Source organism: Alternaria metachromatica, assembly GCF_023757995.1.
Source record: "Alternaria metachromatica strain BMP 0045 chromosome Unknown scaffold_3, whole genome shotgun sequence".
NCBI classification, from domain to species: domain Eukaryota; kingdom Fungi; phylum Ascomycota; class Dothideomycetes; order Pleosporales; family Pleosporaceae; genus Alternaria; species Alternaria metachromatica.
Genome location: NW_026055494.1, coordinates 2,077,143 through 2,100,719, shown reverse-complemented (window position 1 = coordinate 2,100,719; position 23,577 = coordinate 2,077,143). Strand labels below are relative to the sequence as shown.

The window sequence follows — 23,577 nt, the reverse complement described above, 5'->3', positions numbered from 1 at the left end:
TCCGAGTGGCGCTTGATTGCCGGACGACATAAGCGGGATCTGGAGCGCCGTCGCGCTTGTGATGGCTGCGCACAGCGCAAAACCAGAGGAGAAGACCATGTTGTGAGTTACGGAGATGGATGGGTTTGGAGACGAGATGGGATGGAAGAGGGTTGTTTGTGTGTTTATGGATGAGTCGCTGTTGCCATGCCGCTAACACGCGCCTCGCGATAAGGCCTGTCCCGTGCACAGTACCAGGTGACTGCTTTTGCTTGAGCATATGTCAAACACATGATGGCTTTTTGTATGTATTGAAGCCTTGTCAAGCTTTGCGATGTGCAGAGGGAAGATCAAGTCGTGAGGGCATAGTTGCGCATCCAGCCGGCGTTACCATGCTGTTGCTAGTCTCTCATCATATGCAAGGTACAATAGATGCGGACCGCCAGGAACCAATCAAGTCTAGATGAACAACAACTCCCCCATCGCATCATGGAATGTCTGCAGACTGATGTGTGTAAGTACATAGTTTCAACAGCAGTAGACGTTCGGTCCTCTCTAAATCGTCATCAGCAACTTGTCGGCCCTTCTCAACATTGCGATCGATGACGGTTCATGCGGTTGTCAGTAGCCAACGCGTTGGAACCAGCGCTTGTATTCCATGTAGCGCCATCGATGCGAATGACCTCTGGTAGCTCGAAGTGTGTCGGTGGCCATCAAATAGCTCGCATGTGCATTGCGGAGATCGAGACCCTTCCCCTTATTGCTGCTAAACCTGAGATGTGGAGTCTCGGCCCACGTCAATGTGCATGGAGCTGAAACCTTGTTCTGGACTCCGCATCGTAGTGCAGCCAAGGCGTGTCAAGCATTGCCAGGGACGTTGCGCGGTGCTTGGTGACGTGTTCTACTGAAGATAAGCTTAGCTAGACACTGAATTACCATGAATCGGTGCCAAAAAGAACCAATGAAGACCAATTGCCTGCGAACGGCGCGCGCTGCTGCAGAGTTACGGTGTAAACGCGCTGCGACATTTTCGTTGTTTGGCGATCATAGCGTCGAGGCTGTGTGTTGTGGACGCGCCCGCCCCGTTGCGAACTGCACCTCGTAAACAAGGAAGCAGGTAGTATACTACTCGTCCCGAAATGACGCCCGGCCCTTTTACAATGTCTAGTCCCACCGGCCCTCTTGTCTTTCTTTTTCACTTACTCTCTATCAACTCCTCTCCAATTACGGCATTACAAACTGCAACCGCTGCAGGGCAACTCGTTCGCCCGCCCTGAAACCCAAGCCAGTGCATTCAACTCTTGCACTTGGCGCACCCTAAAAACCACCCCTTGGGCAATCTTCGTATACCAAAGCCATGGCGCACCGCTCGAGAAGCTCGCGAGACTACCCCGACGGCTCAAGGCACCGCTCGTCGCGCGACCGAGGATATACCAGCGAGAAGCCACGCTCCGTCCCTCCCTCCGATCGCCGTGACAGGCGCGGCTCGTCTCTGCCACAGTACAACCACAATGGACACAAGGTGACCCCCGGCCTTCACCCCGAGGGCGAGAGTGGCCGCAGGGGTTTCAACCCGATCAAGTTCCTTGTCATCAGCGGCAGGAGTAGCAGCACGATGTCTATGCTAGTGAACTGCCTATGGCCCATTGTACCTGTAGCAATTGCACTGGTAAGCGGCACACAAGAGGATATGTTTCTTGTACTAACCGACTATAACAGCACTTTGCGAGGCCCGAATGGCATCTAGCGATCTTCATTACCAACTACATTGCCATGCTTCCTGCAGCCAACTTACTCGGTTTCGCTGGCCAGGAGTTCTCGCGCAAGATGCCAAACAAGGCCTTTGCTGTCGTTCTCGAGACAACATTCGGTTCCGTTGTCGAAGTTATTCTGTTCATGGTCTTGCTCAAAACCTCCAACGGCGACTCAAACGTGCAGGTTATCAAGGCTGCTATATTGGGGTCTATCTTGGCCAACCTGCTCCTCTGCCTTGGTACCTGGTAAGTGTCTGTTCGATGCTCGATCAAGCACTCACTAATTTGCTCCAGTTTCATTGCCGGTGGTGTCAAGCATGACGTCCAAGAGTTCCATAGTGCTGTCTCTGAGAACGGTAGTGGCTTGATGCTCGTAGCTGCTAGTAGGCCGATCCTCCTCTTGGCTCGTCAAAGTACCAATGCTAACCTTTATAGCCGCGCTCGTACTTCCCGCTGTCTTCTACGCATACCTCTTCCAAAACCCCGATTACGAACAGACTGTTGATATCGCCTATAACACTCGACTGATATCCCGCGGTGTCGCCATCATCTCCATCGTTGGCTACCTAGTTTACTTGTATTACCAGACCGTATCTCACGATGGGTTGCTCCATGAGATCTACGAGGCAGACGACCACAAGGACAAGGACCGCCACGAGGAATTGGCTAAGCCCAAGCTTACCCTGACCGAAGTGATTGTTGCTCTTCTCGTCTCACTGGCCTGCGTTGCACTCGTAGCTATCTTCCTCGTCCTCGAAATCCCGCATATAGTAGAGCGAGGAGTTAGTGACTCCTTCGTCGGACTTATCCTTATCCCGCTGGTTGAGAAGATCGCCGAGCACCTCCTCGCCATTGACGAAGCCTATGACAATCAGATCAACATGGCCCTTGCCCATGTTCTCGGTGCCTCTATCCAGACCGCCCTGTTCAACGCACCCCTTGTGGTACTGGTTGGTTGGGGTATTGGTGTCGGCATGGACTACAACTTCGCCATCTTCGACGCTGTTGCCCTGGTTCTGGCGGTCCTGGCGGTTGGCTCGTTCCTCCGCGACAGAAGCTCGAACTACCTGGAGGGTGTACTCTGCGTGATGACGTACGTCATCATTGCAGTATGTGCGTTCTACTTCCCCAACCCTGCACACCACGGTGCTTCCGGGGGCAGCGCTGAGGGTGGCGCTGAGGGTGGCCACTGAACGAAACGCTCAGATGGCCGTATCTGTAAAGCCACAGGGCTTACTTAAATTGATATTCACACAGCGGTGGTGTTGTGGAGTTTCGTTGCAAATGGGTTGCGAGGAGGATGGTCGGGTTTTCCTACATGTAGCAAGCATCTGTGATGCATTTTCTTGAGCAGTCTTCTTTTCCAGCAGTTTTAATTAGCGAGCGAGAGATACCAACATGACATACGAGATTGACACTGTTTATCTGCTGAGCAATGTTGGTGATGGCTGCTCCCATGTGCTGCGTTGGCGCCAAACCCTTTGTGACTAGAGTCCTGCGCACGGTCCTCCACACAGATTAGGCGAATAATCGCGCCTGCCCTCCCGACATTTCTACTCTCCAGCGACAATCCAACTAACCCGACAGCCACCGCCCCTTCCCACGACAACCTCTTCTCCCAGCTCACACAACAAGTCGCCAAAATGGGTCGCGTCCGAACTAAGACCGTCAAGAAGTCCGCCAAGGTCATCATTGAGCGTTACTACCCCAAGTTGTCGCTCGACTTCGAGACCAACAAGAGGATCTGTGATGAGATTGCCATCATTGCCTCCAAGAGGCTCCGAAACAAGATTGCCGGATACACCACTCACTTGTACGTGCCGACACTGGGGCTGCGACAATGGCAATGAGGGGCTGGTTCTGGAAGCTTGAGTGGCCTGCGCAGAGCAGCGTTGTGCAATGCCTATGCGCAGGCTCTTGGGCACTTCAGAGGATAGCTCTTCATCCGCCCGCACCGCAGCCACGCTATGAGCAGCGTGCTCTCTCGCACCAAACATCAAGCTAACAACTCGCAGGATGAAGCGTATCCAGCGTGGTCCCGTCCGTGGTATTTCCTTCAAGCTCCAAGAAGAGGAGCGTGAGCGAAAGGACCAGTACGTCCCCGAGATCTCCGCTCTCGACTTCACCCAGAACAGCGAGTCTGGCTCGCTCGACGTCGACCAGGAGACCAAGGACCTGCTCAAGAGCATGGGCGTACGTTACTCTATAACCATACCACCCCAAGCATCTCACTAACACTTCCGATAGTTCGACAGCATCCCCACCAACGTCATCGCCGTCTCCCAACAACAGATTGTCGAGCGCGGTCCCCGCCGCTTCAACGACCGCCCCGCCCGCTCGTAAATACGAATGCGCACGCGCGACACGATGGTCTCCCTTCTTCCTCCTTTCTCGGCTTACTGAAAATATGGTGTCTGGGAAAGGGTCTCTTCTGCCACGACTATGGCATGGTTTTACGGCTATATACGGCGGCATGATGATCAGGAGTCAATGAAACAAAAGGTTCTCCCCCACTAGGTGTCGCTGAGTCCGAGTGTTGCAAGACACGAGGATGATGCTTGATTGCCATTTCCCCTGCCCATGCTCCCTGTGTGATGCGATGGTGTTGTGATGACCAACGAAGAATATAGAGTTCAGGTTCAGGTAAGTGAATTTCATTACCGGTCTAAACAGCATTACCAAAAGGGAACGATCCTTCATACGTCTCGTGATGTCAATAGCTTCCCGCTCAGATGAAACAAATCCACGCACTATCTTAACCCATCGATCAATGCACGTCCTCATGTGTAGTATGTTGTGTTTATCAAGGCTCGATGAATCTAGTCTATACGATGTGGAGCCCAATTTGCTCAATCAAATCATCATTGAACACATCCTTAGAACGTTGCCGACATCACCACACCGTTCAAGGCCAAGCTCCAGTGTACGTTTTCTGTCTGCCAATGCTACTGCCAGCAACATGGTCGTCATCCAAATCCTTTGCTCTCGCAGTCTCCACGGCTTCCTTTGTGGCATCACTGTTGTTCTTCCGACCGCGACTTGTACCCGCACCCAAGACCGCCTGGTGCAGACTACTCCGCTTGTCCGACTCCGAAGTAACAGGACGCATGGCACTCGCGGAGGACGTCTTTGGCGTAGCTGGTACTGCTCTAATCGTGTTGAAACGATACGTTTCGGGCTCGGGTGTCGCGACCCAAGTTGGACCGGGTCCGTACTCTAGGCTTGGACGTGAATGCTCTTGCTGAGGATGTGAATATTGATTGGAGGTGCGCCTCTGATTGTCCATAAGATGTTGTGGAGGAGGTATCGGGGAACCAGAGCCAGTAGGAGATGACGGCGTTGTTGCTTTGGCTGTGCCGTCTTGCTTGCGAAGACGATCAATCGAGTAATAAAGGGCGAACATGATGAGGGATAGTGCGAAGAAGACCCCTATAGCGATGCCAGCTATCTGTGTACTGAAGAGAGTCATAGTAGTCTTCGGTCTGCTGGTTTGTAGAGATAGTTGAGTGGTCTTGGAGAGTCGGAGGTAGGGGTATGGTAAGTCTTCTGTATGTTGGGGACTATGAACGGGGTTTTATCAGCGGAATGAGGAACAATCTGGGAGTGGGTCACACAAACGCATGTTCATTCTGTTTGTGGATGCTCAATGTGGTAGCCGTCGGGTAGGTGCATGTTACACGTAGAACTTTCGAATGCATCTGGTGAGAGCTGTGGTTTTGGCATGACGCGCACTGTAACATCAAGACTCCTAAGTCCATGGCATTTATGCATTCATGTCATGATCATGATGATTTTGGAGCTACCTGCAAGACTTAGCACTTGCGAACCTGGAGAGTACGTACATAGCCCCGCCTTCAACTAGGTCTGCCTGAACAAGCTTTTCACAGCCCTCTTCAACCGGCTCCCTCGCTTCTCTTTCAACTTCAGCCATACATATAGCCCTGGTTTTCCCTTCAGGGACCAGCTCAACTTACCCTTATCATCCCTCCAGTGAACCATCCATCGCTCCTTTTCCAACGAGGGGTTTTCGAGCATCAGCTCCCACCTATAGCTCGACCCGCGAAACGGATACACCAGATGAGGGTAGTGAGCGGGAAGTCGACCACACCCACATACCTTCTCATCATGGAGCCTTTTCAAGCGGAAAGCAATCTTCCGAACGTTACATGTCGTCGTCAGAAATGGTGGGTTAAGGACTGAAGCGCGAAGGCACCAGTGGTTGGCCTGGGCATGCTTTCCATTACACATTCCTGGAGCTATGAGACAATTCATTGCTGTGACGAGTCCAATGATATTGCTGTATGTTGTTCGGATGCGATAATGGTCGGATGCCACAGAATCGCTTGGAGGATAGAGGGGTGCGGGCATGTCCTGTACTTGGCTCATATAACGCGCGATTTGTGCCGGATTCAGTGTCTCGACCATCTGCAGGACGTCGTCTTCACCCTCTAGGTCTTCTAACCCGATGGTCAGTCTGGCCAGGTGAAGCTCTAGTACTGGTGCCATGGCTTGCAGAATCCCCATTATAGTAGGCCGATCGAGCATTGCCCACCGCGGTATTCCGATCGTGAGGTGCATCAGCGAGGCGAAACTCGTCGGCCGGAGCGGTTGTAGCTTCATTGGCGTTGCGTTGACGGAGAACTGGATCGCGCGTAGGATGGAAGGGGCCAGGCGGACGGCTTCGGAGGTCATCTCGTTGTAGATCTGGGGGCAGGAGAGCATGAGCCCGATGTATGTCTTGTAGGGTGCGTTTGGTAGGAAGCCATCGGGTGCCATGTGGCTGTATATGAGCAAGCGTATCTCCGCTGGTAGTGCAAGCAAGTGGCATGGCGTCGCAGCTGTGGCTTGGGAACGCCTATCTCGACGTTTGATCAGCTTCATGTTGTATTGGGTCGATGGTGGTGTGCCGTTAACGTAGAAAGTGGAACGAAGTTGCTTGCGAGGCAGGGACTTTTCGCGTGGTGACAAAAGCTAGTTGTGGAAATATCTCTTCGTTGCTACTGTCTCCTTCACTGTCAAACGCCCATCAAAGTAGCGTCTCCCGTGCCTTGAAAGACTTTTGAATGCCATTAATTCGGCGCAAACCAGGTCTCAGCGTCACCATGGATACAAACTCTTGAACAATGTAACGGCACGCTTGATAAAAGGAGGCCCAGTGCTTTCAGCTCCAATTTTGTCATCTAGGTTCTTGCGTATACCCTGAGTGTCCTTCCGGAAAGGATACCATTGCGATCCAACGGAACCATGATTCTTTCGGCTATCAGAATAACCGAGATCGTTGCAGAGAAGATGTGTTTTCTAGAAGGCATATGCTGCTGCTGTTCCCAGGAATGTGGCACGTAAGGCAACCAAAGCCGGAAGCGATGACTTCCCTAGATGGCGAAGAGGACGGACGTACTATAACCCATACATATTTAAATCAATATTTTCGCAATGATGACATGTAACTCTGGATCGAGGCGAGCGTACTGAGCGCAGATGAAATGAGGATGATACTGCAGGAACGCGACAGGAAGGGGTTCGTCACTCAAGCGCACCCCGGGCGCATACCAACGCATAGCGATGCGGTGCAGGAACGTATAACGCGTCGCAGCCATTGCTAACAGGAGAGGAACTGACAAGATGAAGCACTCAATGGATGTCTTGATGGAAGGTTGTGAGCGGAAGCGCTAACTATGACGTTCACCCGAGGTTCCAAGATTGTTGGGGCCGAGTCATGTGGGTCACGTGTCTTTCCAATGCTCACCCCGAATTTACTTGGCACGCTAGCGACGCGAGCGTGAATGTTTTTGCCTACCGCCCTCACGCTCCGACAACCCAACCACCCCGCAACCTTTTGACCCGGCCACGAACCTCACCTTCCAACCCCATCGAATTCCATCGAGATCTGTTTCCTTTCTCATCTATACTGATCCACAAGTAGACAATTTACTTCTTTCGGTATATCAGGTCATATATCGCGCTTGGATCACTATGTCACCTGCCGCAATCAGCCAGACCGCTGTTACCTCACCTTCGCCGCCACAACAACCCCACACACCGACTTGTACGTGGGAACTGTGGAAACATCTCTTGACCATGAACTAACGTGCCGTACAGCGAATGCTATACCTGCATCAAAGCATTTCGATGACATCTTCCACGCCAAGTTCATGCACATCATCCAAGAATGGAAGAATGATCCATCTCGCGGCCAGCTAACTCAGAAGGATCGAAAGACCTTTATTGAGAATGCCTTCTTTGAGACCGATGAACTGTATTTCGGCCGGCGTATGATGACTGATCTTGAGATCAAGCTTCGCGCCCTTACCAAGGTCTTCTACAAAGTCCTCGCAGAAGAACCCTGGTCTGAGGATTGGATACGCGCTCCTGATGTTGAGCGTAAACTTTCCAAGTTTGAGATGCACGAAGATTCCGTAGCTCTCGCCAAAGAGTATGGCTTTACCACACCTCGTGAGGCTGTCAAGGCGGCTCGCGAGGCTGGTATCAAGAACGCCGAGACTTACAAAGAGGCTCAAAAGGAAGGCAAGACACTCAAGGACATCAAACTCGATCGGGGCCCGTTCGACGATATCGAGATCGTCTACATCGCCGGCACGGTCTCGTCATCTGCTACAAGCAAGATCGACCGTAGTAGCATCTATCCAGTTTCCGTGTCTTCAGTCGCCAATGTCCTTCAGAACCATATCTGTAGGGACATGGTTAGGCCGTTCTCAATGGCTGAGCGCTTCGTCAACTGCACCGACACCAAGGAACTAGAAGACATGCGCCGCTTCGCATGTAATGTCTGCGATTTCTGTCCTCATCTTCTCGACAACGACAACGTCAGCCTTCTCGTTGTTCTGCTTATCCTATCGCGTTCTGACTGCTGTCGCCGCTTTGAGGCCAATGGCATTCGCATTGAAGGTTCCACGATTAGTCACCGTAAGGCTGAGTGCATGAAGAACAAGATGGGCTGGAAGACATCCGAGGACAAGAAGCCCTACGACAACTTCGCCCAAGAGTTCCAGACCCGTGTCAAGAATGCTTGCTTCCCAGCTCCCCGAGCTCAGCGCATCGGTGGTCGAAAGCCGCCGCGCAACTCTTCTGGCCCAGCGACTCCTCCAATCTACGCCCAGCCTCATATGGGTTACGTCGCGCCTCCACAGGTCCGCACCGACCACGTAAATACCGGCATCAACGTTCCTGCTCCGCCTGCACAAAACAATTTCGCGCAGCCTGCTGCCCCAGCGATCAAGGACCAGCGTGGTCGCGAATCAGCGGGTGCCGGTAGCAGCGCCGCCGAACCCATGGATCTTTCCTGAACTGTTTAGCGTGTCGCCGACGGGCTTGGCAAGCTCATTTTCCAGAATTATTACTGCATGGCTAAGGCGTTCTTTAGGTACCTTGGGGTCTGCATATGGGGTTCAAAAACGGCGTTCCATGCATCATGTCCGATTTACCTACGTGGTTGCCATATTCTGCATGCTTCAGTGTACTCATAGTCACTTTCCTGTAAATAGTCATACTGCCAGTATATAGTCATCTAATACATACATACGTACCTGAATGCAGAATTCAGGCCACACAGCCGAAGCATCTTCCAGTAGATGTTCGTGTTTTGAAACAAGGCAGACTGTGGAGTTTGCAAAGAATGTTAATGTGTCATCATATTGTTGTTTTGATCCGACAACAAGTTGAAGCTATAAGACATCAGCGCAGCATCTTGCCAGCATGAAGTGTTGCTTCATCGCAGCTGACTCCACTCGTGGAATCAGCTAGACTGCCAAGCCAAGTGTGTATCAAACTGACTGCGATGCGGCTCGGACGTCTTTCCGCTCAACAACTCACTCACTCAAGAGATAATCACAATGGAGCTCAACAACTTCGAATTCCTAGCCTTCTTCCTTTGCTCAAGCATCTTCGGTCTGCTCTCCGCAGTCTGGTCTACAGTACGTCAATTTGAAGCACTACACTAGGGTCTCACACTAACAGCCCCAGACTGAACTCATCAGCGATCGCGAGATCATCCTCTTGATTGGAGTCTTTGTCGCAGTCGCGATTGCGCTTCTCGCGCGTCTATCTACTAGCAAGGCGCTCACCAAATTCCTCACGATCGACGTTGGCGGGGTACACGAGAAACAGCTTCGCGATCTCAGTGAAGCCCATCGCCGTCATGTCGCGAGCGTAAAGCACGAGAGCAATCGCGAGAACCTTCGCCTTCGAAACGACATCAACTACGCCGCTATGAAGTTCGACCGTCTATACAACGAGCACGACTACATGTCCAGCATGTACCAGCAGCAGATGCACCACACTCAAGAACAAGACGACCGTATCGAGTACCTCGAGAAGAAGCTTCAAGAGTTTGGACAATCTACGCCTGTTACTCGCGCTCCCTTCTCCGCGCCGCACTCGCAGATCAGCTTCTCGCTTCCGCCACGTCGCCAGCGATCTGATGAGGCCTTCAACTACGTTCCTCTCAAGGGCTCGCTGTCTCAGGTTGTTGAGAGCAAGGATGAATAAAATTTGACCCATGTTCGTCGCTCGTGCGGATTAGCACGGCCGGGTTACCGGATACATAGTTAGATTATTGGGAACGCGGTGGCGAGACGAGTGCAGAGTAACCATAGAATTGGATATCCGTACTAGACTAGATCTCATAGGATACAAATGAAATGGGGTTATTTCAAAGTACAGCTCACTTTCATGTGAAGCGCGATGTTTTCGACGTGGCAATGTTGTGCCCACCACACAAATGACCAGGCCGGGTGTCTCATCTGCGCCATGGAAACACTAGTGTTTGTACAAACCATTCGCGACGCTCGTCCACGTTCAGAACTTATAAGCATGTAATATTTCTTACGACAGCAACTTCTTTAACACAACTAATTCAGTCATGACGGAAGAAGAGAGACGTACGCTCATGAGCGCAGATATTCCCACGATCCAAAAGATACACACTGCCATCGCCGCTATCCAACCAAGCACGGAAATGACGCTCTTTCAACAGCGTAGGCTTCTCTATCTCTGTTTGCGTCTGAAAAGCGAGATAGACATACCTATCGGATGGTGGTTGATTGAAGACGTAGAAAGCCCAATTTCTGATTCCCAAGTCTGGCGCGACGTTGATACCGAGCTTGGTATACCAGAGTCAGAAGATTATTCCTACTCGGTAGCGTATCAGAGCGCAGGGGTAGAACAGGATGAAAATTCTCCACCTCGTAGTAGCAGCAGAAGTCTATCGAGAGGGAGAAGAAGGACGAGATGAGGCTGTCTAGTGATGTTGCGAAACTACAGAAAAAATGAAAGTAAGCGGTGGCGCGAGATCCATGGGTTGAGTGTGGTTAATGGCTTGAGTATGAATTACGAGTGCCATATGATCATCGAATGAACGGTCAATGAAGAGCCCTGTCGTCGGCAATCTAGTCACTTACACGCGTTCCATTTTATTGAAGCCATGTCTTATTCCCAAAGCCATGTCCGATCCACCTATCCAAAGAAGGAGACAGGGATTTGAGCTTGAAGACTGACACATGAGTTGCGGTGATCAATCACATAAGCTTGTCATCTATGATAGACTTTGGTATACTGATTGTTTTACGTGCCACATCGTGAAGGAACTTGCCCGCAGCAAACAAGTTCAGTATATCAGCGCAAGATGAGAAGCATCAGAGCACCATCAAGATCATTCAGCTCGTCACACCGCTCCATAACATGGCATCAGAGAACCTCAGCTACCCCTCAGAGAAGGCCGCCGTCATCAACAAGCTTTCTCAAGCCATCAAAGCGCTCGACACCAGCGTTCCCGCCTCTTTCCAACAGCATCGCCGCTACTTATACCTGCTTGAGCGCCTCAGAAACGAGATAACCGACCAAGTCAATGAGTGGAAAGGACAAAACCCTGATGCTCCACCCTACAAGACTTTCAGACTCGGGGTTGACGCCGAGTTGGACATACCAGTCGATCCTTACCAGGAGACACCACCTCCGAAGGCGGAACTCTGGACACCGAACCAATCTTGCCCAGAATGTGGGAAGCCTAGATAGTGCAGGGACAATACGTAGGTGGCAGTCAAGTCTTCTGAACACGTAGCTACAGGCAGCACTTGCTAAGAATGATGAGTGTTTCGTAGAGATGTTTTCGTGATATGCCATAAACTTGTCATTTCCAATAAATACGATACATGCGCAGGGAAACAAGGGTATATGTCTAATCAGGGTACAGGACGGGTGGCGTATATGACAGTGCTGGTGGAAGGGTATCATAACAAGAACAGACGCATACTGAACTCCAACAGCAGGAAGCAAAAGCAATAAACAGTTGCAGACGCATGACCCGAGAAATACAAAGTGACATGAAGCTCAGTGCTTCCTCTTTGATCCTTTACGACTCAAACCGGTGCGCGATGCGTATACAGGCGGGTGATCATCCGGGCTTTCAGAGTCTGTTGCAAAGGCATCGACATAGCGAGATTGCATGGATGGACGACGACCATCGCCTAGAGGTCGGGCAGATGGAAGTGAACCCTCGACGGTGCGCAGATCCCATGGGTCTTGCGATGCTGACTGCGGCGACATCATTGTGGCTGCTGCGAACGGGTTGTCTTGACTGATGGATGGACGCCTAGCAGATGGCGGCCGGGCGTAATCTTGGTTGAAGTTCGCCGGGAAAGATAACGGCGGAGGCGCGCGTTTCCTCGAGCTGGAAGGCCTGTAAGACTCTGTGGGCACCTGAGTATCGAGTACTGGAGGGCTTGGCTGCGAGACACTTGGGCGGCGCTTGCTGGGAGTGCGAGTCAATCCAGCGGGACGCGTGTTAGAGGTAAGACTGTCGTGGCGAGCCATCGAGTCGCGGCGTGTGGAGAGGGAACGATCGCCGCCACGCGGGTCCCAGTATGCAGCCGGCTTCTCTTGTTGGCTTTTGCGGGCTGCCAGCTCCTCCTCTCGCTCCCTGGCCTCTGCGATCTGCCTTTCGCTCCGCATCTGTTGTTCCTCGGCTTTGATCAAGCGCCGTTGATCTGCTAGCTCAGCTGACGTCATAGAGGAGGATTGTCTGCGTGATGCGTTCGGCCGCTTCTTCGTATAGTCGATCGTTGGAGGACTTGATTTCTCCTTCTTACGATCTTGGGCCTTCTTGGCTTCTGAGTCCTTCCTCTCTTGTCTGAGGCGTTCTTCCTCCTTGACACGACGAAGTTCTTCCCTGGCCAACGCTCGATCTTTCTCCTTCTCAGCGAAGAGCTTTTCTGCCCTCTCATTCGCGCGGCCGTCTGCACGGGCGGGTTCGAAATGTACGCGTCTGGCAGTATCTTCTCTGTCACGCTCATCAGCCACCCGTCGGTCAGACTCTTCTTGATGCCGACCCGACTTGGACTGCCTTTGTCGCTCATCGCCAGTTTTGGTGCGACGAGCGCCTTCAGGTGCGCCCGAGCTAGTGTAAGACGAACTCGAGTGATCAGCAAAGGCGTCGTAGTCGAGTGGATGTGGGCGGTCTGATGTGTACGTCTCTCGTGGAGCAACCCTGGCCGTCCGGTATGAATCAGATGACATACCACCCTGACGCTGAGGTGGCGAGGACGGAACAGCAGTAGGTGGGTTGTGAATCACTGTGGAAGAGCGTTTTGTACTTCGCTGCCTAGCCGGTGGGTCGTACTCTGCGTCCGACGCGACGTAAAGCGAGGGCGTCTGACTGGAAGACGCTGACGGAACATGGCGAGAGCTTTGACTGTATGGTGCAGTAGGAGTTGTAAGGTAGCTGCTGTGATGATCGAAGGCTGCTGGTGGAGGCAAAGGGGCTTCCGGGAAGCCAGTTCGGTAAGTGTAGGAGGCATCAGAGCCCACTGAGTTCACAGCGATATCATGAGATCCAACAGAGCCGAGTGAAGACCGATCGTAGGGTTTTGAGGAGAGCGAGATCAACGGGTATTTCTTGCCTTTGTCTTTCTTCGTGCCAAACTCTATGAAAATCTCGTTGCTGATAGGTCGTTGGCCATCCCGAGTAGAGGGACGGCTACCACTGCCAGACGGACGACGTGTTTGGACCAAGTATGTTGAAGTGGTGGGAGTTGGTGGATTCGTCGGAGACGGTGTGCCCATAGAGCCACTTCTAGGTATGTATCGAATGGGTACGTGGATAGCGTCTCGGCATGGTCTGTCCCCACGTGCCTTCGCACACAGGCAGGCTCGGGTAGATGTCAGGGGTCGCCCATCAGGGGTGAACTCCTCGCGCTCCTCGATCCGACACATGGTGGCGATGTGCGATGGGTTTAGTCGGAGTTGATAGATCTTCTAGAGGCGAAGAAGATAATTGAACTCCTTGCCTCAAGCGTTTGTCTTGGGCTGGATGTTCTCAGTGAAGTATGATGTCAAACCAGCTTATCCGGGGTAATGAGCCCGTCGGGGGAAAGGCAGATATGGAAGTACCGGACGGTAAGGATGTCTTGATGACGTGTGTATCCAGATCACACAAAGTGTAAATTGAGCAGGATACCGGTCGATTTGTGTTGTTTCGATGTTTTGGCGATACTGGGGAGACTGAGGGTATTTGAGGAACAGGTGACGGCCCGACTAAGACAAGCGGCAAGTAGGATGAGTGTACTCGTAGATTCAAGGACACATGGGCCGAAAAGCGAAAGAGTCAGAGCGGCGAAGGGGTAATAATAGAGAGGATCATGTGCAGGGAGCTATGCAGCTTCGAGGAAAGTAAAGTGCAGCCCTACTGGGCGAGGGTTCCTTTTAAGTGCAAGGCGGCGCAGGTTGTAGCCTGGAAAAGTGCACAATGAGTGGACAAGGAGCAGATTTACCACAGATGACCGAAACGGGCGGGCAGAAAAAAAGTGCCAGTGCCAGGCGGCCGCAGCGGCAGGCAGGACGGAATGCATGAACATGATCCGGGCGTCTTTGGGGCCATTCCTTAGGGCTGCGCAGCGGTGAATTGCACAGCCTGCGAGCGACCGAAGACACCGCCCAGCCGCGAGTGGGCCGTGGTTCTGACCGGTGCCCTGTGCCTGAGGGTGATGAAGAGGGAGACTGACCCGGTGCAATTGGGGAATTGGAAAAATTGTCGCAACTGGTAGCCGGTTTGCGCATCCGCGCGGCCGCACAACCTGTCTCAGACTCGATGGGCAGCAATAAACTGCCGGTGCTCGAGCGCACCCCGTCCTCCCCGTCACCGTCCCCCAAGCTCGGTTTTAGTGACTTCGCCTGATGACATCCTCCTTTGATGAAGACATAGAGGCCGTGCTAGTGCTGTTAGTGATGAAAGAAATCCGGATCGCCAGCTCTGAGCTGAAAGACTGGCGAATGATGATAGGGGCTATGCAGTCATTCCCGTGTCGTGAGGCAGGCGGGCCTCCATGCCAGGCACCAGAAGCCGGGCATTTTGCTGATCGGCGCCCAATGCCCGACCATATTGCTTTGCCTCGAGTAGTGATATGGATAGAGGGAAGGGTGCTTGGCCGCTCAACTGGCTGTGGGGCATCACGTTGCGGCGGGCGCTAAAGGGAGACGGGATGCACCCACGCTGCACGCGAGCAGCGGACGCATCGTTCGCATACAGGCCTCATGCGTCGCGTTCTCAAACTTCGACACCGCGATTATATTGCGCGTCGCTAGTTTTCTTGCATTTCTTGCAGAATCGCGCAAGAGGTGCTCACGAACGGCCGTGATGCGCACCATTGATGAGGGTGGGGAGGCGAATTGCTGAGCATGTGAGCTCATGGCCACCTTGCTGCCTTGATCCAGCCGAAGTCGGGAAAGAGCACTCGACAGTGTGCGTCGCACCTGCCCGCGGGAGGTGAGTCTTCGACAGCGCCTTCTTCCAACCCTCAATTAGCGCCAACTCGTAGGTAGCACCGAGAGGCTGCAATTGACCGACCGCGACAACAGATTGACCTCCTTACAAATTTCCACCGCCGTCAGCGTGAATGCGACAGTCCCACAAACATCTTTGTTTGCCGGATGTGGCGGTCATCCGATGCATGCTGCTTGCGAGCCGTTTGGTGGCACCCCCCTGGCCCCTGGCCTTTCCATCGCTTCACAGCCTCAGCCACCAGCCGTAAGAGTTGCGCTTTCCGTCACCTTTCTGATACTTTGGGGGTTGAATCCTTCGACTGGCGAATAACTACCAAGTGGCTAGGAAGCGAGCCGCTTCCTCAATCTGCGACACCGCTATTTGCGTCAACGGATCTCAAAAGGGAACTGGCCTGATGAAGGTGCGCATGGCCACACTTCGAGCAGCCACACTTCGGCGTTGGTCTCGCGTGCTCTTTCATCCGCGGACGAAGAGATGGATGACGGAGTAAGATTGGGTTGTAATTGGTAGGATTGAGCGTGTACTATGCACATGCCAGTCTTCACAAGGCGTTACCATGAGCTTGGAAAACTCGGTACTGTTCGGATATCGCACCTGTCACGTTGCTTGCCAAATGCTCTTCCGGCTAACAGGTCCCACTGTCACGAGGATTTCATTCCACCGTCTTTTCACGACCGACATACCGGCTAATCTCCATGGTGCACTCAACGCCCACCGATATTACTGCATCAGCCACGACGCCTCAACAGACTAGGCCGACAATGGCCTCAGGCGTGCTGTGCCACACCATATCGCCAATCCGCTATCAGTGTCAGATAGCTGCTCAGCCTCCATGAAGGCTTCGACACGCGAAAATTTACCTTCTTCAAACTTTGTCAACGCTATCGGTGGCTGGAGAACGGCTGCGAACTTGAGAGCTACGGTAGCTCACCGCCTGCTTGTACATTGCGTACATATACGTAAAATTTAGTTAGTCCGGCTAATGTTATCGCTGCAGGGCTGAAGACTACACCCTACTGAGAAGCGACCTCGCACTCGAGAATGATGGCACTGTTGCTGAAACGTATCGCTTGGCAGCGCTACACTTACCAAGATGTGGGAAGCGAAGGGTACGGGGCGGAAGCGTCTCACTGTCTCTTTACTGTTCGGATGCTTATTAAGGTAGTCAAGTTCGGACAAACAGCCCATTGCAGTATCGACTCCATGTTGCTGATGTCTCATAAGCAAGTCTATCCGACACTTCCATCGAAATTAAGCCACGTTTCTGCTCACGTCTCACAGGAACCATCTACGCGCCGTTCCGGGTTGCCTGGTCTACCTGTAAGCAGAACGTATGCCACTACCAGGTTTCGGCCCCATCGCCACTGAGAACCAACCACAGCCTTGCCTAGGAGCAAAAAGCTTTGTTACATGGGTACAATAGCAGCTGAATGACTTGCTTAGGCCAAAAGTTAGGTATGAATAGATCAGGTTCCATCGCTGGAACCGAGCTTGGAGAAAACATCTGTTGAACGGTGTGTGTTACAGTAAGTTGCCAAGCATGGCGAGACTTCACCGAACTAGAGGCCGAAATCATGGACGGTAGGATCAGACTCGAGTGGAATGACTTGCGAACGGCATGGATACGATCACATGCCACTCACAACGTAAGGTCCACATCGAAGCAAACCGAACAGGCGCCAGCCTACCACCTGTCTCACATTGAAACAAAGACTTGGGATTTTCTCGCTATCATGCCCACTCTAGGAGCTACAACAGGCGGCACGGCAGCACAACTCTACATCCTCGGCACCTCCGACCCCCTTCGATATCATGTTCTGCCAAGCCGAAGTCGGAGCCTGCTAGATGTCTCAGAATGTAGGCAACATTTCTCGCCACTAGCGTGGACCCATGATCTTTCAATGGAGGTACTCACACTGGGCTATTGCCTGCCCCGTCGCGTTGGTATCCGGAAGCTTCTTCGCTCTAGTTGCACTTGTCCATGTCGTGTTGCGTGAGACTGGAGTCGGGTTGGGTCCCGTACAAGACTTGGCTTCTCGATGCCTAGTAAGGCTCAAATAGACACGTTTTCTTGAGTACAGCTGGCGAGACTTGTGACTGAAAAGCCAACGAAGAGAGGTGTGTAGATATGTCATGTTCATTCCATACAATACAATGTGTGCAGTATAATACAAAACTGTCGTACCATCTAGTCCCCTCGCAACGCCTCAGCCATCCCAGGGAAACCCTTCGGCGGCTGCGCATGTCCCTGAGGCTTCGTGCTCTCCAGGAATTCGCTGAACTGCTGGCCCTGCTCACTCTGCTCATCCAACTCCTTGATCCCACTCTTCTTTGCACCACCGACCAAATTCCTGAAGGAAACCTTTTCAGCGTACGGTCTTGCTGGCGGCTTCTCATCGAATTCGCCTCGGCCGACAGCAACCTCCTGGCCAACGGATCGCTTCAGTTTGATCTGGATGCGCCCGTCGTTGGTGACGCTACCAAACTGGGGTTGCACCATGATCTTCCTGCCACCGGGTGTGTCCACATCAATTGTCTCGACGTCCTTGGCAGCCGCATAGTTCCTGGGAACAGTGTATGAAGTTGTGCCGCTGTGGTCATCGTTTGCTACGAAGCCGCCTACTCCTAGACGGGCGTAGAGCTCGTTCTTTGTGCCTGTGCGTCTGGCTTGCATGACACGAGCAGGTATCGGGGCAGGGTTCTCTTGGGGACCAAGGATGGGGTGATTGGCGAGGTATGACTTGTGACGAAGATAGCCGAGTCCGGCTGAAGGGTGGGTGGAGAGAGGCGCGGTTTCTTGGTCGAATTGGTACTGATCGACTTCGTTCTTGGCAGCGTCTGGATTGTATGCCGTGTGCTTGAATCTGATGGCCGGGAGCTTCAAGAAGGGAAGTATCAACTTGCTGACGAGCTTGCTGCTTAGGGGGTCCTTTGCAGTCTCTTGCCTTAGCGCCTTGATACCAGCATCAATTTCAGGTTTTGTGATGTGACGCCAGGCCTTTTCTCGTTGCTCTTGCCAGACTTCAGCTTCTTGGGCGTCTATTGGTGCCAATTCGCCGGATCTGGAAGCGGCAAGTCGGCGAGTGTCGTATATCTTGTTCTTGACATACTCGACTAGGTAGTCATTGAACTCCTTCTTGCGGCCTGCAAGCTTTTTGGTAAGAAAAGAGATGAAGTCCTCGGCGCCCATACCAGGAAGCCAAGGTCCCTCGTGCTTCCATCGCCTGGTATTATGAACGACGGGATCCACGGGTGGCGGGGTAAAGGGTGTAAACTGCAATGATCCTGGAGTCTGCGGGGCTTCTAGTCGCTGCTTCAGAGCCTTCTTTGCATTCCTCTGCTCTTTTTGAAGGGCTACAAATTCCTCTAACCAAGGCTCATTGTTTGATGATTTTCTGCTCGCTTCTTTTTGGAAAGACTTGAGGTCGGAAAGGTGAAGGCCCCATCCACGAGCCCTGAAACTCGCGAGCTTTTCTTCCCACCTCTTTCTCCAGGTGGCGTTGAAGTCGTCCCATTGAGCCTTGACTCGCTCCGAAGGCATACTCTTCTTGAGAGCCTTGAGGTAAAGTCCAGCCTCATCCAGTCCGAGATCCGTGTCGTAACTCGTAGTATCATCCCGAACCTCAAACGCACCCGGTAGTAAGTCGTCGCTCACGCCGCGATTCCTCATCAACGACAGGCCCTTGATCATTGGCACACCCATTTCTTCCCACTTTTGTCTTGTCCGCACATGATCTGCTGCCGATTCGAAGTCCGTAACATGCTCGATAGTATCCAGCTGAGTAACCCTCAGTACTGGGTCGCTCACTTGTACCAGGTGACTCCTTGACGGAATCGGCCGCTTCAGACCCCAATCGCCACGTGCTAATGAGGACTTTGTCGTTGCAATCGCTTGGTGGGTCGGGTATGGCAGGGTCGCTGTGTCAGAGGACTTGGAGATGCCCGCGCCGTAGGTGTCGCTCACGGGCGGTCGAGCAAGTGGGTTGGGCAGCGAGAAGAGGCGAGAATTCCGGAGGAGGTTGGAAGTAGGCGAGAGGGACTGGCGACTTAGAGCCATGTTGGCGATGCGACAGCCGCGTGTGGGCGTTCAATGGCGGCTGAAGTGATGATCCCGATGTGCATATCGAAATGTCGAGTGGAGTTTGCGGCGGAGTGGCCCGTGCGAGACCTCCGCGGCTTCTGATGGGTTGCAGGCTGGGTCACATCACCACGTCGAGATGCACGAGACGGCCTTAAATGCACTTTCATGATGATGGACTATTACGATGATAGATATCTACAGGAGCTATTCAAGATTTCATTCCCTCCATGCATACGTGATTCGTCCTCCGCCTCAGCGCACATGTCGCGAGCATTTCCGACATGCATACTCTTCTGGCGCATGCAATGTGCTGTCCGCCATCTTTCAGGTCAGGACTCACCTCTTCAACCAAAGGTTTTATCCGTATGGTCTTTGAAACGCATACCGCGCGCCGAGTGTTCTATACATATCATTGCAATCTTCTACGTATGCATGCCGGTGTATGAATGTCGTAATGCAATGACTGGTGTCATCCCCACTCATCCAGGCAAGTGTTTGTCCCAGTCCTGATCATCGTCTTCGTCGTCGTCCTTGTCTTTCCTGTTTATACGTGGAACGTGCCCTTCAATAGCCATGGTGTGGTCAGACGTTTGCGCAGGAAGCGACGGTGGCTGAGGCGGCGCGTTGCTGGAAGAGCGCTCGAGAATCTGGTCCTGCACGAGGTCGTTGTTTGCCTTGGTAAGGTGGCCCGGCTTCTCGCCTCGTTCGAGCGCGAGATCAGTCATGGCGTCTGCGCGGGCGGCCCAGGCTGCGTCTAGGTCTGCTTCGTCATCTGCGTCAGCCGTGGTCGCACTCTCCTGTTTGAGACGTAGCGGTAGGGCCTTTTCATGTTCGTCGGCATTGTCGACCATGAGCTCGATCTTGTCGCCGTACCCGCCGTGTCGCATCCACGCCGGCTCCTCGTTCAGCTGCACCTTGACGTAGAGTGCGCGTCTTGCGCAGTCGTCTGAGCACCACACCTCGAGCACCTTCCTGTCTACTATTTCAACACCGTGATCAGTGTCAACAAACTGCTTCCTCGCGGTGGATCGCGCCTTCTTCTTGGGGCGCGGGCACAGAGCGTATCCGCACTTGTCGGCAATGTTGCGCTCCTCGATGAGGGCGTCGTAGTCGGCGGGCTGGAAGGGAATTACTGCTTTCTGGAAGAAGTGAGCGTCCGAGGGCGAAGGTCGCTTAGCATCGGCGTCTGGCGAGGTGGGAAAGTCCATGAGGGTCATGACGGCCTCCAGCACCTCTGCCTCGACGCGCTTGCGGTCTTCAAGTACCGTCGCATGGTGGCGGGCAACTGCGAGGTGGCGCGCATTCACGGGCTTCCTGCCCGGGGGCGCGTTGGTAGAGACGGTCGCGTTCTTCAGGATGGACTTGGGCGGCATGGCGGGCCTGTGTTGGTGTTGGGATCGTCGTGGCTAGAGTGTGAAGTGGAACCTCGTTGGGCGTGCTTGGCGGAGCGTCGGGGACTTGGGCGGGGCTGTTTGAGCTTCGTCACCACACTTGTTCGCACGAGGCACCTGCAGCAGCCCTCATATCTCCCACTGCCCCTCGCCCAGAGCTGTATGGGTGCAAGCATTGAATGGTAGGCTGCCCCGTTGACCCGCGCGTCCCGCATTGCTGCCCAGGCTGACATGGGCGTCATCGCAGCTACACGTCCGAGACCCGCCGTGCACCTAGAGAGCTCCCACACATTCTTGCTGTAGCGCTGTCAGGCAGGGACCGCAGCTGTCACCCCCATTGCGTCTTCCGCCGCCGCACCACCTCTGCAGCCATCGACACTGCCCGCCGCCATGTACAAAGTCAGGGCCGTCTTCGACTATGTGTCTAACCACGAAGACGACTTGGGCTTCAAGGTCGGCCAGATCATCTCCGTCACCGAGGAGGAGGGCGACGACTGGTACGTGGGCGAATACACCGACGACAGCGGCACCAAGCACGATGGCCTCTTTCCCAGGAACTTCGTCGAGCGCTACGAGCCAGAGCCGCCACCACGACCCAACCGAGCTTCGCGCCACAAGCCATTAGAGCAGCCGCCTGTGCAGGAAGCCCCTCCCACGCCCCAAATACCGCAGCAGGAGCCAGAGCCAGTGCTGCCTCAAGAACCAGAGCCGCCAAACCCCCAGGCCCCTCCCATTGAGGTGCCCAGCGCTGCCAAAACAACGCCGCTGCCCATGTCACCCATGTCGCCTCGCTCTGCGTCGAGCGCAAAGGCTCCGGAAGCCCTGCCGCCGCAGTCGGAGTCGTCCAAGCCCGCTCCTCCAGCGAAGAAGGCTCCTCCGCCTGTCGCACCCAAGAACAATGCCTTCCGGGACCGCATTGCTGCTTTCAACAAGCCCACTGATCCTCCGCCCAAACCCTTCAAGCCCTCTGGCGGCGCCCCTAGTTTCATCAAGAAGCCCTTCGTGGCTCCCCCGCCGAGCCGCAATGCCTACATTCCTCCCACTCGAGAGGCTCCACCCGTCAAGACCTACCGTCGCGAAGAGGATCCTGAGATTGCAGAGCGTCAGGCGCAGACCCAGAACGATGCGGAGCGCGCGGGATTGGTCGCGCATGACAAGGCAAATGCAAACGAGGGCGAAGAAGAGCCACAGCCCAAGATTAGCCTGAAGGAACGCATCGCTCTGCTGCAGAAACAGCAGCAGGAGCAGGCAGAAAGGGCCGCGGCTATGCACAAGGAAAAGCCAAAGAGACCGCCTGTGGCCAAGAGGACTGAGTCTCAAGACGCTCCCGCTGAAGACAGCGAGGACACTGGCCTCGAGCGCGTGACAAGTGGAGCTTCTAAAGGTCGTGCATCCATGGACCAGAATCGCCCTCCGCGAACATCGCACGACATCCGCTCTCCAGACGCGCTCAACCGTGACCGCGAACTCCTCAGCGAGAACGACGCTGATCAGTCAGCAGCTGGAGATACTGAAGATGCTGGAGGAGAATCTACAAGTGTCGAAGAAGACCAGGAACGACCAAAGAGCAGGCACCCGCCGCCGCCACCTCCAAGAGCACCCACTGCCCCAACAGAAGAGCCCAACGTTGGCGATGAGCAAGACGTGCCTGAAGAAGAGGAGGAAGAAGAGGAAGACGAGGAGACTGCTGAGTTGAGACGGAAGGAGGAGCTACGCGAGCGCATGAGGAGATTGGGCGGTGGCATTCCCGGCATGCCCGGTATGCCTGGTATGTTCGGAGGTGGTATGCCCATGGGCGGTGGTCTTCCACCGAAGAAGAAGAAATCGACCACCGAGAAAAGGCCCGAAGAGACCGAGGAGTACAGCATGCCTCAGCAACGAGTTCCTATGTTTGGTATGCCTGGTATGATGCCCGTCCGAAGCCCAGAACCTGAAGATCGCACGCTTTCTGTCGAGAAGGAGGATGAAACTCCGCACCCCGTCACAGGCACTCACTCAGCGAACGAAGTGCCAGACGTAGAGGAGGTTGCATCTCAGCCGGCCCGGCCAACTACTGGCGATGGTCCTCCACCTGTTCCAACAGACCGTAAGTTTATCATTCCTCGCAAACCAATCCGCGCTTTCGTACGCCATGCCCAAGGCCGCCTGCAGTCGCCATCTTCCGAGACCTTGTCCAAGACATATGTCACTTATGACGGTCTGTCGGAATATGTGATGACTGTATGCGTGTCTAGTATGTGTGTGCACTTGGCTCTATCAATAATTCCTACGTCTATTCGCATGGTTCTAATATCCTCTAGGACGTCCTGCTCCCCCTCCTGTACCATCGGCCTGTAAGTCACATCGGCTATCAGTAGATGAAAAATACTGACAGTAACTAGCTCGACCGGTACCGCCACCTCCTCCCCAGGTTCTCTCTCCTGGGCCCGGATCTGAGTCTGGTGACGAGATGACCGACACTGCCCCTACTCCGTCTGCACCTTCCCAGCCATCCAATAGGCGGGCTTCGTATTTCGCTTCTGGCGAGCCAGCTCAGGATCTGGCAGAAAGACGCGTGCCTCCCATTCCGTCAGCGGGTCC

At 53.7% G+C, this 23,577-nt stretch overlaps 9 protein-coding genes across 9 annotated transcripts; 6 read left to right on the top strand and 3 right to left on the bottom strand.

Moving 5' to 3' along the window:
• Window positions 1-1,336: 1,336 nt before the first annotated feature.
• J4E83_002346 (uncharacterized protein) lies at window positions 1,337-2,926 on the top strand (the record flags this gene model as incomplete). Its single annotated transcript, XM_049329294.1, has 4 exons — window positions 1,337-1,648; window positions 1,699-1,979; window positions 2,028-2,116; window positions 2,169-2,926. 4 exons carry the CDS (start codon window positions 1,337-1,339, stop codon window positions 2,924-2,926), a joined length of 1,440 nt encoding a protein of 479 aa, XP_049192266.1.
• A 450-nt stretch (window positions 2,927-3,376) lies between these two features.
• On the top strand, window positions 3,377-4,076 carry RPS17 (40S ribosomal protein S17; the record flags this gene model as incomplete). Its single annotated transcript, XM_049329293.1, has 3 exons — window positions 3,377-3,546; window positions 3,749-3,926; window positions 3,981-4,076. 3 exons carry the CDS (start codon window positions 3,377-3,379, stop codon window positions 4,074-4,076), a joined length of 444 nt encoding a protein of 147 aa, XP_049192265.1.
• A 3,332-nt stretch (window positions 4,077-7,408) lies between these two features.
• J4E83_002344 (uncharacterized protein) lies at window positions 7,409-9,037 on the top strand (the record flags this gene model as incomplete). The annotated part of the gene is made up of 2 exons (XM_049329292.1): window positions 7,409-7,451; window positions 7,833-9,037. The coding sequence occupies 2 exons, from the start codon at window positions 7,409-7,411 to the stop codon at window positions 9,035-9,037; spliced, it is 1,248 nt and encodes a 415-aa protein (XP_049192264.1).
• A 546-nt stretch (window positions 9,038-9,583) lies between these two features.
• On the top strand, window positions 9,584-10,238 carry J4E83_002343 (uncharacterized protein; the record flags this gene model as incomplete). Its single annotated transcript, XM_049329291.1, has 2 exons — window positions 9,584-9,664; window positions 9,714-10,238. The coding sequence occupies 2 exons, from the start codon at window positions 9,584-9,586 to the stop codon at window positions 10,236-10,238; spliced, it is 606 nt and encodes a 201-aa protein (XP_049192263.1).
• A 779-nt stretch (window positions 10,239-11,017) lies between these two features.
• Window positions 11,018-11,762, top strand: J4E83_002342 (uncharacterized protein; the record flags this gene model as incomplete). Its single annotated transcript, XM_049329290.1, has 2 exons — window positions 11,018-11,023; window positions 11,388-11,762. 2 exons carry the CDS (start codon window positions 11,018-11,020, stop codon window positions 11,760-11,762), a joined length of 381 nt encoding a protein of 126 aa, XP_049192262.1.
• Window positions 11,763-12,077: 315 nt separating this feature from the next.
• Window positions 12,078-13,423, bottom strand: J4E83_002341 (uncharacterized protein; the record flags this gene model as incomplete). The annotated part of the gene is made up of 2 exons (XM_049329289.1): window positions 12,078-13,318; window positions 13,417-13,423. 2 exons carry the CDS (start codon window positions 13,421-13,423, stop codon window positions 12,078-12,080), a joined length of 1,248 nt encoding a protein of 415 aa, XP_049192261.1.
• Window positions 13,424-17,713: 4,290 nt separating this feature from the next.
• Window positions 17,714-19,582, bottom strand: J4E83_002340 (uncharacterized protein; the record flags this gene model as incomplete). Its single annotated transcript, XM_049329288.1, has 1 exon — window positions 17,714-19,582. One exon carries the CDS (start codon window positions 19,580-19,582, stop codon window positions 17,714-17,716), a length of 1,869 nt encoding a protein of 622 aa, XP_049192260.1.
• Window positions 19,583-20,085: 503 nt separating this feature from the next.
• J4E83_002339 (uncharacterized protein) lies at window positions 20,086-20,979 on the bottom strand (the record flags this gene model as incomplete). Its single annotated transcript, XM_049329287.1, has 1 exon — window positions 20,086-20,979. The coding sequence occupies one exon, from the start codon at window positions 20,977-20,979 to the stop codon at window positions 20,086-20,088; it is 894 nt and encodes a 297-aa protein (XP_049192259.1).
• A 249-nt stretch (window positions 20,980-21,228) lies between these two features.
• J4E83_002338 (uncharacterized protein) lies at window positions 21,229-23,334 on the top strand (the record flags this gene model as incomplete). Its single annotated transcript, XM_049329286.1, has 2 exons — window positions 21,229-21,234; window positions 21,301-23,334. The coding sequence occupies 2 exons, from the start codon at window positions 21,229-21,231 to the stop codon at window positions 23,332-23,334; spliced, it is 2,040 nt and encodes a 679-aa protein (XP_049192258.1).
• Between the last annotated feature and the right edge of the window lie 243 nt (window positions 23,335-23,577).